The 12,138-nt window shown below is 39.3% G+C and overlaps 1 protein-coding gene across 1 annotated transcript in view; it reads right to left on the minus strand.

Moving 5' to 3' along the window:
* Nucleotides 1-2,842: 2,842 nt before the first annotated feature.
* Nucleotides 2,843-12,138, minus strand: part of SAMD3 (sterile alpha motif domain containing 3) — a 53,440-nt gene continuing 44,144 nt past the window's right edge. Inside the window, exons 7-10 of the mRNA XM_062187267.1 lie at nt 6,723-6,923; nt 3,977-4,148; nt 3,401-3,483; nt 2,843-3,178 (exon numbers count right to left, since the gene is read on the minus strand). Of these exons, the coding sequence (XP_062043251.1) occupies nt 2,843-3,178; nt 3,401-3,483; nt 3,977-4,148; nt 6,723-6,923 (792 nt within the window). The remainder of the gene's footprint in view (nt 3,179-3,400; nt 3,484-3,976; nt 4,149-6,722; nt 6,924-12,138) is intronic.

The following is a 12,138-nucleotide window of genomic DNA, read 5'->3' on the forward strand; positions in this document are numbered from 1 at the left end:
AATTTGTACATTCGAGTTGCACTTGTTATATCTGATATGAATGAAATAAAATCTGAATTGCAGATGCTCTTTTTACATATGTATGATTTCTCAGAGAGCTTGTTGAATAGGAGAGCCAGACCAAAAGCAGGAACATCAAGCATATAGGCTTTAGAGACCTGGTAAAGAGACTGTAGGATTCCAGATTATTCAACACTGTCCCAAGATGATGCAAGGTGATGAGTGACACACTGAAAAATCATATTCTTAGGTCAAGTAGGATTCATCCCCATTGGGAATTTTTTCTTTGTTGTATAAAGCAAATATTGTAACAAAAAGGACTTTGAAATCTTACTTAAAATATTCACTCACTCTAAGCATCGTGGGATCTCTCAGAGGCAAGGCATTAAGCTTCCTTCAGGTGGCAAAGGGTTTAGAGTATCTCAAGAAGGGGAAACTTTGTCCCTGCTCTATCAGGGACAAGTCCAAGCAGAAGAATCAGGGAGCCAAGATGGCAGGGAGAGCCTGACATGAGAGAAAGCAAAAGGGGAGGGTGGGAAATGCGGGCCTCTGTCTGCAGATAGGTCCCACCGGCTTCCTTCTTTTGGAGGTTAGGAGGGGCAGGCTGACACATACCCTATTTGCTGGTTCACTCTACAAATGCCCAGGAGCCAAGAACTCAATCAAGTCTGCAGGAACCCAATTACTTGAGGCACTACCACTGCCTCACAGGATTTGCATTAATAGGAAGCTGGAGTGAGGAACCAGAGCCCAAGCCAGGTATCAAATCCAGGTACTCCAGTGTGGGATGTGGGCATCTTAATTAATGTCATAATCACTAGGATAAGCAACCCGCAGACTCAAGGATTCCAGTTTGAAACCTGTAGAGTGGATTCAGTCCTCAAGGAAAATACAGAATAGGCAATAAGGAATATTTATCAAGGGGCAGGCCCATGCTGTGTACTGGGAATAGAGAAACCATTAAAAGACAATAAAACGGACAGGATTCTGTTCTCAAGGTCAGCTCCTGTCTTCTTTGTTGACAAACTTCACTGCAGTTTCCCTGCAAAGAGAGGCTTCCTTCAATTTTAGCCATAGAGGGTGTGTGCCTTCTACAGAAAGGAACCCCTAAGAGCTCCAGAGCTTCATTTGGGAGAAAAGATTAGGAAACATGGAGAACTAAAGGGAGAGGGGGGAGACTGGGGGGAAATAAGGGAAAGTTCTTAAGGAACATTCTAGAGAAAGGGAAGAAATAGAAACTGGGGAATATGGACTAGTTTATAAAAAAACAACATAATGTGTTAAAGACACATTAACATCAGTCTGGGGTTTTCTCCTAGATATAATCAGATGAAATGAAATAAAATTAAGAATGGAAATTTTTGTTTCAAAATAAAAGATGTGTCAAATTGTTATTTCCTCTGCTTGTCCATACCGTTAATGAACAGTTGTGGTAGAGATGGGTTCCTGATCTTCCCTTTCTGTTTATGTCATTAGCAAGCATTTTTTTATGAACAGTCCTTATACAGAGAATGGAATATAGCAGGCTGACATTATTTCAATGATAAAATATTTTCTGATATTTCTAGAGATGTATATTATAAAAATATTTCTTCAATGATTCCTTCCATAAATCTTTCTTCAGCTTTTTTTTTTTTAAGATTTTATTTATTTGAGAGGTACAGTTACAGAGAAAGGCAGAGGCAGACAGAGAGAGAAGAATTCCTTGCACTGGTTTGTAACCCAGATGGCTACAATGGCTGGAGCTGAGTCTATCTGAAGTCAGGAGCCAGGAGCTTCTTGCAGGGACCCATGTACTTGGGCCATCTTTCACTGCTTACCCAGGCCATAGAAGAGAGCTGGATCAGAAGAGGAGCTGCCAGGACAGGAACCAGTGCACATATGGGATTCCAGCACCACAGGTGGAGGCTTAACCAACTATGCCACAGCGCTGGCCCCTCGTTAGCTTTTTTTAAAAAACTGAATTTGATGAAGTAACCTAGGAAATGTTATTCTATTGTAACCAGATATTAATACCCTTAGGTTTCTTTTCAGTCCCCAGATGAACTAGTTCTATCTTTTAGAACTAATAAGTAACATTGATAATAGCACCAGAGGGTACCTTAAAACTGTATTGTAGTTTTTCTGTATGAAATACTTGGAAAAGTGTGACAGTACATTAGTCTTGTTAGGTCCCAAAAGGACTTGTGCAGCCATTGGTAGGGCCAGAACAAAGTTATAACATGGGCCTCTGGGAATTAGCCAGTGGGCTTCCGGGAAAAGGCAGTATGTTTCAAGGGAGGGAGGCAGAAGATGAACCAGGTCACAGAGAGCAGGACTCATGCCAACAAGACCAGCGAGGAAGAGACGTGAGGCATGCATTCGCCTTTGTTCTCAACATGTGATGGAAGGAGACCAAAGCCAGAAGGTCATCTGGGGGAAAAAGGAACTGGGGAATACGTGTTCCTTCTTAAAATGGTCAAGTTCACAGTGTTTCCAAACAACATCCAAATCAAAGAGGCAGGCACAGACCACAGTGTGCAGCCTCTGGTGGTGAAGTCTCTCAAGAGTAGGCACACTGAGTGAAAAAGTGCAAGGTCATATGTCAAGCCAAAGGATTTGAATAAATCTGAAGTGTTGTGTCTTTTAAAAACTAACACACCCTTGGAAGTATAACTTTGATCATGAAATTTCTAAGAACACATATCACAAATAAAGAGCTCTTTTGGTAATATTTTATGAGAGAATTTCACAAAGGACTTAAGTATCTAAAGATAAAAGGTATTGAAATTCATTAGCATCTTTGATACAAGATGATTTTCTAATATCTATCTCTACCACAGCACTAAATCAAGACAGTTGGTTACAAAGTTTCATCCGTCCCAGAAGCAAATTCTGATGCAGTATGTAGCATATTATTAAGTGGGTGTTGAAATCCTACTTCCTTTTCCTTTTCTTTCAAAGAAGGAAAATGGGGGCTGTGAACGTCAAAAATCAGTGTGTCTAGGAAGTTTAGGGTTTGGAACAGTCTTCTTGGACACTCGATCCCAAATACCTGAAAGGCAGCCACAAGAGCAGCCACGGCTGTGACACAGTCGTCTACCTTTGTGAGCCTCTCTCTGTCTAAATATAAAGAAATTTCACAAGCATTGATGTTGAAAGGGTTTTTAACTTCCAGCACAGGCGTGGACACTTGTACCTGAAAAAAAGAATGGAGTCACTACTGCGTGATACATAAAATAGCTAAATAATATAACATCCCTAAACTTTACTGTGATGTTAGAGTAAATGAACTGGTTGCAATTGAGCATATTTATGAAGATGATAAAACACACTTCAAAACAGACCACTGTCTACTTTTCAACAAATTACCATAGGAAGATGTAAAATGCCAAGCAGTGGTCATTAACGCACTACATACCTTCTCATTGACGACAACAAAGAGACTGGGGTCATCCCCAAAAACATTTGGGAGGAGTAAACACGTGGCCATCATCTTCATATCTGTTGAGGCAAACATGTTTAGAATCCAAGGAAACCAATTTTTGAGCAGCTGTAGGCAGAGCTAGTACTAGAACATCTGGATTTATAAAATGATTACTTTCCTCAGAAAACAAGCTAGCTTTCTTAAAACAGTGTTCCAAGACCTCGTTAAACCAACATCCTCTTCTAATAAACCATTTGACATCTCCTGTCTGCCTTCCAGAGCACTGCCAGGAGAATAATTCTGTACTCTGTCCATTGCCAGGATGATTTTATCATGCTTCACCCTATGTTTTGTGTCATAAACTTGACAGGTTACTAGCTCCCCAAAGATAATTTTAACAGTGTTGAGTATACTTTATAAATCTCTCTCTGCTCCTTCTTGAAAAAAATCTTTTCTTTCACAGTGGTGGTTTCATTGAACTTCACTCACAACCAAAGTGGAGCTTTTCTAAGTATTCTGAATTATACAGATAACTTAGACCTGTTCACCCCAACCCCAGCGTTTACTAACATTTCAGCATGTCTTCATCTGTGCACTGCTTTATTTTTTCTTGGAATGCAACACTGATTGGATGGTCCACCACTGAAAGAGAAGTCAGTATGTTTTCTGAATAGGATTCCAAAATGTGCCTTGTTTTCTTGTAAATATCTGTTCTTGTAAGAAGTTGGATTTCTCTGAACATCTGATAAAACAAAAATCAATGGATATATAAGGTCACAAGTAATTGTAAGATATAGAATGTAAGGAAGTAAATAACTCTGGAATTATCTAATCTTCAAATGTTAGTTTAAAATACATACTAAGTATTTTTTAGAAACCTTAAAAGCAAAGTAAAGACTTGGCATGGGAAGAAAGAATAGAAGTCTAAAGTGAGCAGGAAAAGATAACAACTGGATATGGCAAAATTCTAAATCTATAGACGGAAAACTCTGGGTGCAGAATCAACTAAGTGAGGTGTCCAAAGTATACATGCATGCATTGACGATGTGGGTCATGTAGCCAAAATCCTAGGATCTTACATTTCTTTAGGGCAACTTCATGGTTATGGTTTGACAGTGTCCAACAATAGAGAAAAAAAAAAATTCTATTAGATTTTAGGAAGCAACCCTTGAAAGGTACCTAGGCATAGTATCTTCCAAGGGCAAGTGCAGTGCTTCAGAGATGGTAAGTTCAGATGAAAGCAAACAGTGGGAAAGCAATATAAGTGCCGGAGACTTGACTGGAAGCTTAAAGTGAAACCTCTACAGAACCTCCTTTACCCAAAAGCACCTGCTCCTTCCGCTGCCTAAATTCTACCCCATAGAGAACCCCATCACCACTGCTCCTCCCCCACTTTTTGTCAGAGTGGTAGTGTCAGCTTCTTAACCACCCATAGCAGCCTGAATTAATTTAATCATCACTGGGCCCTACAACTTCAGGTGAAGAGTCACAACCTATTCATTGGGCCTCAACATTCCTAGAGTATTTTGCTAGATCGTTAATTGCCCCAAGGTTAGGTCTGAAAGCTAAGTTGTCAGAAAGCTCGAATCCCATTCTCAAAAAGGCATCATGACTCTGATCAGGCCACCCTAGGTGTTACTCATCTAGATTAACATCCTTAGAAAGTGCTTCTCTCAGCACTGAGACGTGATCAAGGTGAACTGAAGGTTCACACCACTTTCCTTGGCCCTCAGCCCATGAAACGTTTTTAGCTATTTATTTTGAAATAACCTCTAGTTTACAGTTAAGTTGCAGAAATGTAAAGGAGAGCTCACGGAATGACCTTCACTCAACTTTCCCAATTTCTTATTTTAAAAATTATTATTAATTTATTTGAAAGAGCACTCTTGTTGTTGGTTCACTCCACTCCACAAATGTCTGCAAGGGCCCAGGTCAAAACTGGGACTCAGGACCTTAATCCAAGCCTCCCACATGGGTTACAGGAACACAGTCCCTGGAGCCATCCCCACTGCTCCCCAGAGTCTGCAAGGACAGGAAGCTTGAATCAGGAGGCAGAGCCAGGGATCAAAACCTAGGTACCCCAATATGAGATGTGGGCACATTAACCACTAAGCTAAATGCCCACCCCAAATCCCAGTTTCTGATCCACTTGAAAATAAGATGCAGACATGATGCCCCTTTATGCCTTAGTTCTTCCTGTGTATTTCCCAAGTACAGGGACACTCAAAATCAGGAAACTCTAATGCAGACCCACTCAGATTTGCCAGTTTTTCCAATCATGTTCTTTACAAGTCCAGGATCTACATGTAGATAGGAATAAGTGTCAAAGGGATCACATAAATAAGACTAGTGTCTGCTAATAACAATATATAGAATTTAAAAAGAGAGAATGATCCAACATGGGAAGCAGGCCACACAGCAGACTCATAGAATGACAAATGCCCTAAACAGCACTCTGACCTCATAATCAGCCCGTAAGGCATTCAGATCTGGCTGAAAAGCCCGTGAGAGCATTTCAAGCATGGAAAGCCAAGACACTGTGGCAAAAAAAATGACCTACATGAAGGATCTCTGTGAGTTTGATCCCAGTGGAAAGATTGCAATAACGTGCCTGTCACCTAGTAATCACTCATGTGTTCATAAATGACACTGTTTTTAAAAGTAAACATGTAATAAATTCTTATTTAGTTTTTTAGGGGGAGAGAAAAATATGTAAAATGTTCATTTTCAATTTGGTCAATTGCACCTACAGATTTTTTCCATGAAATGCGGACATGTGTAAAAACTTTGATGAAGCCTTCCTTATATGCTACAGCTAAAATCACATTATAGTTGTCATAAGACTCTAGAATGCTCCTCCCTTAATTAAAGTCAATGAAAGGATATTGGAGTTACTCAATAAACTTCTATATTTAAGGCCACTTCATGAAATGATTGGTGATCATGAAGAGATTTTGAGTAAAGTTGGATTCTAGAAGTTCCTTAAAATGATCACAATTGTCTAAAAGCATGTAAAGGAAAATGAGCCACATTGTCAAAATCCCCCTACGTAATGACACCCCACCACCACCAGCAGCGGCCACGACAATACTCCCAATAACAGGGAACTCTCATGCTGAAGTCAGCCAGTGACTGTTACCCAAATTTGCTTCCTGAAATCCATGCCCACTGGTCCTAAAAACAGCCCCTGGGGCCTCATACCCTACTGAGATTCTCACCCAGTGTTTTGTTACACTGTCCCATTGCCACTCCAAGAAGAGAGGGGAAAAATCATTGTGGACCCTGTGATCAGAATATTATAAACAAATAAAGATACCTGATAAGGACACTTCAGGAAAGGAAACATTTTAAAGATGTTCTTCAGAGGTGTTCCGCTTCTGATCATCTTTCTTCTTATTCCCAAGGTCTGGCTCATCCTCTTGTCAATTTCTCTCCAGTCCTTTTCTGTTTTCACGTATTCTTGCTGGAACCAGTTAATATGCTCATCTACTTCAGAATCCGAACTAACAACTTCTTCCTACAAAGTATTTCCAAAATATGTGTCAGTGAATTCCGTGTTTCAAGTGGTGATTTGAGACTTCCTGAAAACTTGAATCACAGGCTGTCATTCTGCACTCAGTAATGCACTACGGTAAGCACCATCATTGTGTAGTGACACCTGGCCTTGACTGTGGTTAACAAAGGAACAGTTTTTAATAACGAATGAGCTAATTACTTACCACTGGAGTTATAATCTCTGCTCTTGATAGACCAGAGAAAGTTACTTTAATTCCTGAATCACCCATGGATATGGAAACCCAGATTATTCAGAAGCTTCACACTTAAAACGAATGTTTCTGTAAACTCATTTAACATTTTAGAGAAGAAAATGGTAAGATTTCTGTACAATGTTTGTAAATTAAGGGTCTGTTATTGACCTTGTTTGTGTTTTTCCTTTTCAGTGCTTTTTTATAGCTGCAGTACTCTGCCATGTAATGCAGGTTCCAAATCATCATCAAACTCTCAATTATGTTCACTACACACTGTGTACATTGGAAGCATCTTACATATTCCTGTAGAAAAAGCTAAGATACTCATCTTTGAGCAAACAAGCAAAAAAACTATTTCTAGAAAAATTAGTTGAGCAGACACCTGGCTGAACTACACTTAAGTCAAGGTGGACCCACTGTCTAGCTGGCCAGGACATAAACAGATGCCACCTGTAAAACACAAAAACATGAAGGAGTCTAAAATGCTCTAACATTCCGGGTTTTTACAAATGCACTGGGAAAATATCAAGTAGATTCACTTCCTGTGAATGCCAGATGACTAGTGAGACATATATTAGTGGAAAATTTATTAGAAAAATATAATTCACCCAGATTACAACCAAATTCCTATTTAATTGGAAGATAAAAGTCTTTCTACAACAAATATATTAAGACCTAAGTGTTTTTTTTTTTAAGACTCAAGTGTTTTATAGACACATTTTACTTTCAAAACAGTTTTCCAAACTTATGCAAATTATTTCAGGAGATCAAAAGTTAAAATACTCTCCAACCTATTTTTTTTTATTTTATTTGACAGGTAGAGTTATAGAGAGTGAGAGAGAGAGACAGAGAGAAGGTTTTCCTTCTGTTGGTTCACTCCCCAAATGGCTGCTACGGCAATCCAAAGCCAGGAGCCAGGTGCTTCTCCTGGTCTCCCATGCGGGCACAGGGCCCAAGCACTTGGGCCATCCTCCACTGCCTTCCCGGGCCACAGCAGAGAGCTGGACTAGAAGAGGAGCAACTGGGACTAGAACCTGGTGCCGCAAGGCAGAGGATTAACCAAGTGAGCCATAGCGCCAGCCCCTCTCCAACCTATTTTATAAGGTCTGTATGACCCTGATCCTCAAACCAGATCCCCTCACTCAGGAACAAAGTCATACAAACCAGGAACCAGGAACACCCGCTCTAGCTTATCCCAAACATGCAACAATGTTTTCACAGCAGTAAAGGAACTTGAATAAACTAAAGAAAACATGACTGCATTGCCCATTATATTTCATATCCTATCACACTGAAATCTCAATTTTAGAGGCACTATTTCTGAATGACTTGGATCAGTAAAGAAGGTTTTCAGAAATGTGATTGACTTGAACTATCTAAATCTGTGTCAATATTGCATCCTGTATTAACCAATTAAAGATGAAAAATACACTCATTTTAAAAGCTGCAGAGAACATTTTATAAAATTCAACGTCCCTTTGTAACAAAAGAAAAAACTGTCAAAATAATAAAAAATTTTTAAATGTATAGTTATCTACCAAAAACCTGGAGCTAACATGACTTAGATAGTGGAACTGAACTCCGGAAGTTCTTAGCTACACTCAACAGGAGAAATAGAAGTGCAAGATTTGGAAACATAGTAGAAAAATTATTGTTTATTTGTGATGTGATTAAGAGAAAATTCAATATGATGCACATATAATTTATTGTAATTGAATGTTTTTCAGAGCAACTAAATACAAGATCAATATATAAAAACATACTAAGAAACAAAATACAAACTTTTACAATTGTGAAAATGTATATGTAAGGTAACTAGGAATAAAACTAATGAAAGATGTGCAAGGCTTTTGTGGATAAAATGAAAAACATATTAGAAAATATTAGTGACCCCTACGTAATGGATAGGTTCACCATCTTCACAGAAAGGCTGTCACGGGAAAGTGGCCTTTCTACAAATCGGTCTACAACTCCACAATATTGGATCAAGATCCAAAACCTGTCAAAACCCCAAAATGACTTTTTAAGAACATGATAAACTAATTCTAAAATTCATATGAACTATTTAAAAGCTCAAGAATAACCAAGGTATTCTTAAGGAATAATAAGACAGTGATGGGAAAGTATCAAGATATTTGATAGCTATATAAATTAGGAAAGTTGGTCTTCATGCAAATATAGCTAACTTTACTAGTGGAACATCATAGCAGAACTTGTGGGTGCAGTGACGCAAACAACAGATAGCAAGGTGCAGGAAGAGGAGAAAACAAATCCTACATGGCTTAAGAACTTAAAGACAAAACTTTAAAATTTTTTTGAATCAAACCCAAGAATATTTCTTAATTACTTCATTATAAGAAAGGATTTCCTAAAAGCATTATAAGAGAAATGATTGATTACTCCAACAACATTAAAATCATAAACTTGTCTTTGTCAAAAGACAGCAAAAGGAAATTTAAAAGGCAAGACACTACTCAGAGAAGATGTTTATAATAGACACAATTAGTAAAGTAGTAGAATACAGAATATATAAAGGACTCTTAAAAATAAATAAGAAAAGGGGCGGCAGGCGCTGTGGCTCAATAAGCTAATCCTCTGCCTTGCGGCACCGGCACACCGGGTTCTAGTCCCAGTCGGGGCACCAGATTCTGTCCCAGTTGCCCCTCTTCCAGGCCAGCTCTCTGCTGTGGCCAGGGAGTGCAGTGGAGGATGGCCCAAGTGCTTGGGTCCTGCACCCCAAGGGAGACCAGGATAAGCACCTGGCTCCTGCCTTCGGATCAGCGCGGTGTGCCGGCCGCAGCGCGCCAACCGCGGCGGCCATTGGAGGGTGAACCAACGGCAAAGGAAGATCTTTCTCTCTCTCTCTCTCTCTCTCACTGTCCACTCTGCCTGTCAAAAAAAAGAAAAAAGAAAAGGGGCAACCTCACAGGAAAAATTGCAAGACAAGAACAGATATTTTACAGAGAAGGAAACATGAATATTTCATGAGCATATAAAAAGTGATGAATTTTATAAATAATAAAGTTGAAAATTAGATACCATTTAAAGTAAGCTACAATTTAACTTTATTTAATATTCATTCATTCATTTGAAAGGCAGAGAGTTACAGACAGGACCAGGCCAAAACTAGCAGGTCAGAACTCAATCTGGGTCTGCCACATGGCTAACAGGGAACCAAGCACTTGTGTCAACCCTTGCTGCCTCCCAGGGAACACATTAGCAGGACACTGAAATCAGAAGCAAAGAAGTCAAGTCTCAAACCAGGCACTCCAATATGGGATGCTGGAGTCCCAAGTGGCAACTTAACCACTGTGACAAATGTCCACCCAAGATACCATTTTATTTCCAATAGGTAGGGAAAGAAATGTGATAATAACAAGTGCTACTCAGGGAGCTTAAATGGCTGCAATCATCTAGAAAAACAATTTGGCACTGTGTTGTAAAGTTGAATATTTGCATGCCCCATGAGCCAGCAATTCCACTCCTAAGTGTAAATCCTTGGAAAAGGATTGCACATATGCACTGAGGCACACATAGGAATGGTCACAGCAGCACGGCTCAGGACAGCCAAGCCAGAAACAAATCAAATGTCTGCTGACAGGACGATAGCCAAATAAACTGGCTTTCTGTCACAAAAATTATTAAGTCAGTGGGAAAATGAATGTACTACACAGCTCAATGTAGCAGCCTAGATGAATTCCAGAGACGTTACATTGAGTGAGAAAAAAAGAAGTTGTCGGAGACAACAGATGGTTTCCATATCACTTCGTAAACCTTAAAAGCAAGCAAAACTAAACTATATTCTTTGGGAATTCATGCTTAGGTGACAAACTCATTTATTTAAAAAGCAGGTGAATGATAAAAAAAGTTCAGAGTAGCAAAATTTTTAGAGGCAGTGAGTTTGGGGGGGAAATGGGAGATGGGAAGAAAACAGGTGGATATAATGGTACAGGCACTGTGCCAATTCTAAAGCTGGATTTTGGGTTCATACTGCTCATTTTGTGTCATAAATTATATGCTATATAGATATTCATTTTTTATCAAATGTACACAATGACAATTTTTAAAATAAAAAAGCCCTACCTTTTTTAAAAAGTAAAGGAAAATATGTAAAAACAGCTTCCACTACAGAAATATAATGGAAACTCTAATTTCTGACACTGACATTCACAGACTATTATATACATGACGCATTGCCCTCCTCAACCCAGAACGGAAGAAGAGTTTGTAGGAAGTTCTAGCTGATTGGACCATGGGACATACACAAAGTGGTGGGTTGTAGTCTAGGTTCAAGTAACTTTCTTCAGCAGGAGGTCACACTAGAATCCAATATTTTTTTTAAAAATGTATACTTTGTTTTATTGTTGGGTCAACAACAGGAGCCACTGTGCGCTTGCTCCTGATGTGGGATCTCTGTCCTTAATGTACTGTACATTTTGATTTAATGCTATAACTAGTACTCAAACAGTATGTTTCACTTTGTGTTTCTATGTGGGTGCAAACTGTTGAAATCTTTACTTAATGTATACTAAATTGATCTTCTGTATATAAAGAGAATTGAAAATGAATCTTAATGTGAATGGAAGGGGAGAGGGAGCGGGAGAGGGGAGGGTTGCGGGTGGGAGGGAAATTATGGGAAGGGGAAGCCATTGTAATCCATAAGCTGTACACTGGAAATTTATATTCATTAAATAAAAGTAAAAAAAAAAAAAAGGAAAAAAAATGTATACTTTGTTACATATGTGGTTAAGGATCTACACATGTATTGTTAGAGCTAGAAGGAAGCTGGAAGTTGATTGGTCCATGCCTCTCACCTTACTCAAGAGCACCATCAGATCCTCCAGGGGAAGGGACTTCACCAAGTGTGGAGATGGCAAGGTGTGGGGGCTCCTGTTGGTGCAGCACCCACTTCTCTAAGAAGAAGGATGGCCTTGCTCTGACAGGCTCATTTCCTTCGTCCTGCCTATTGAGATGAGGGGTCGT

This window comes from Lepus europaeus, chromosome 3 (assembly GCF_033115175.1).
Source record: "Lepus europaeus isolate LE1 chromosome 3, mLepTim1.pri, whole genome shotgun sequence".
In the NCBI taxonomy this organism is placed as follows: domain Eukaryota; kingdom Metazoa; phylum Chordata; class Mammalia; order Lagomorpha; family Leporidae; genus Lepus; species Lepus europaeus.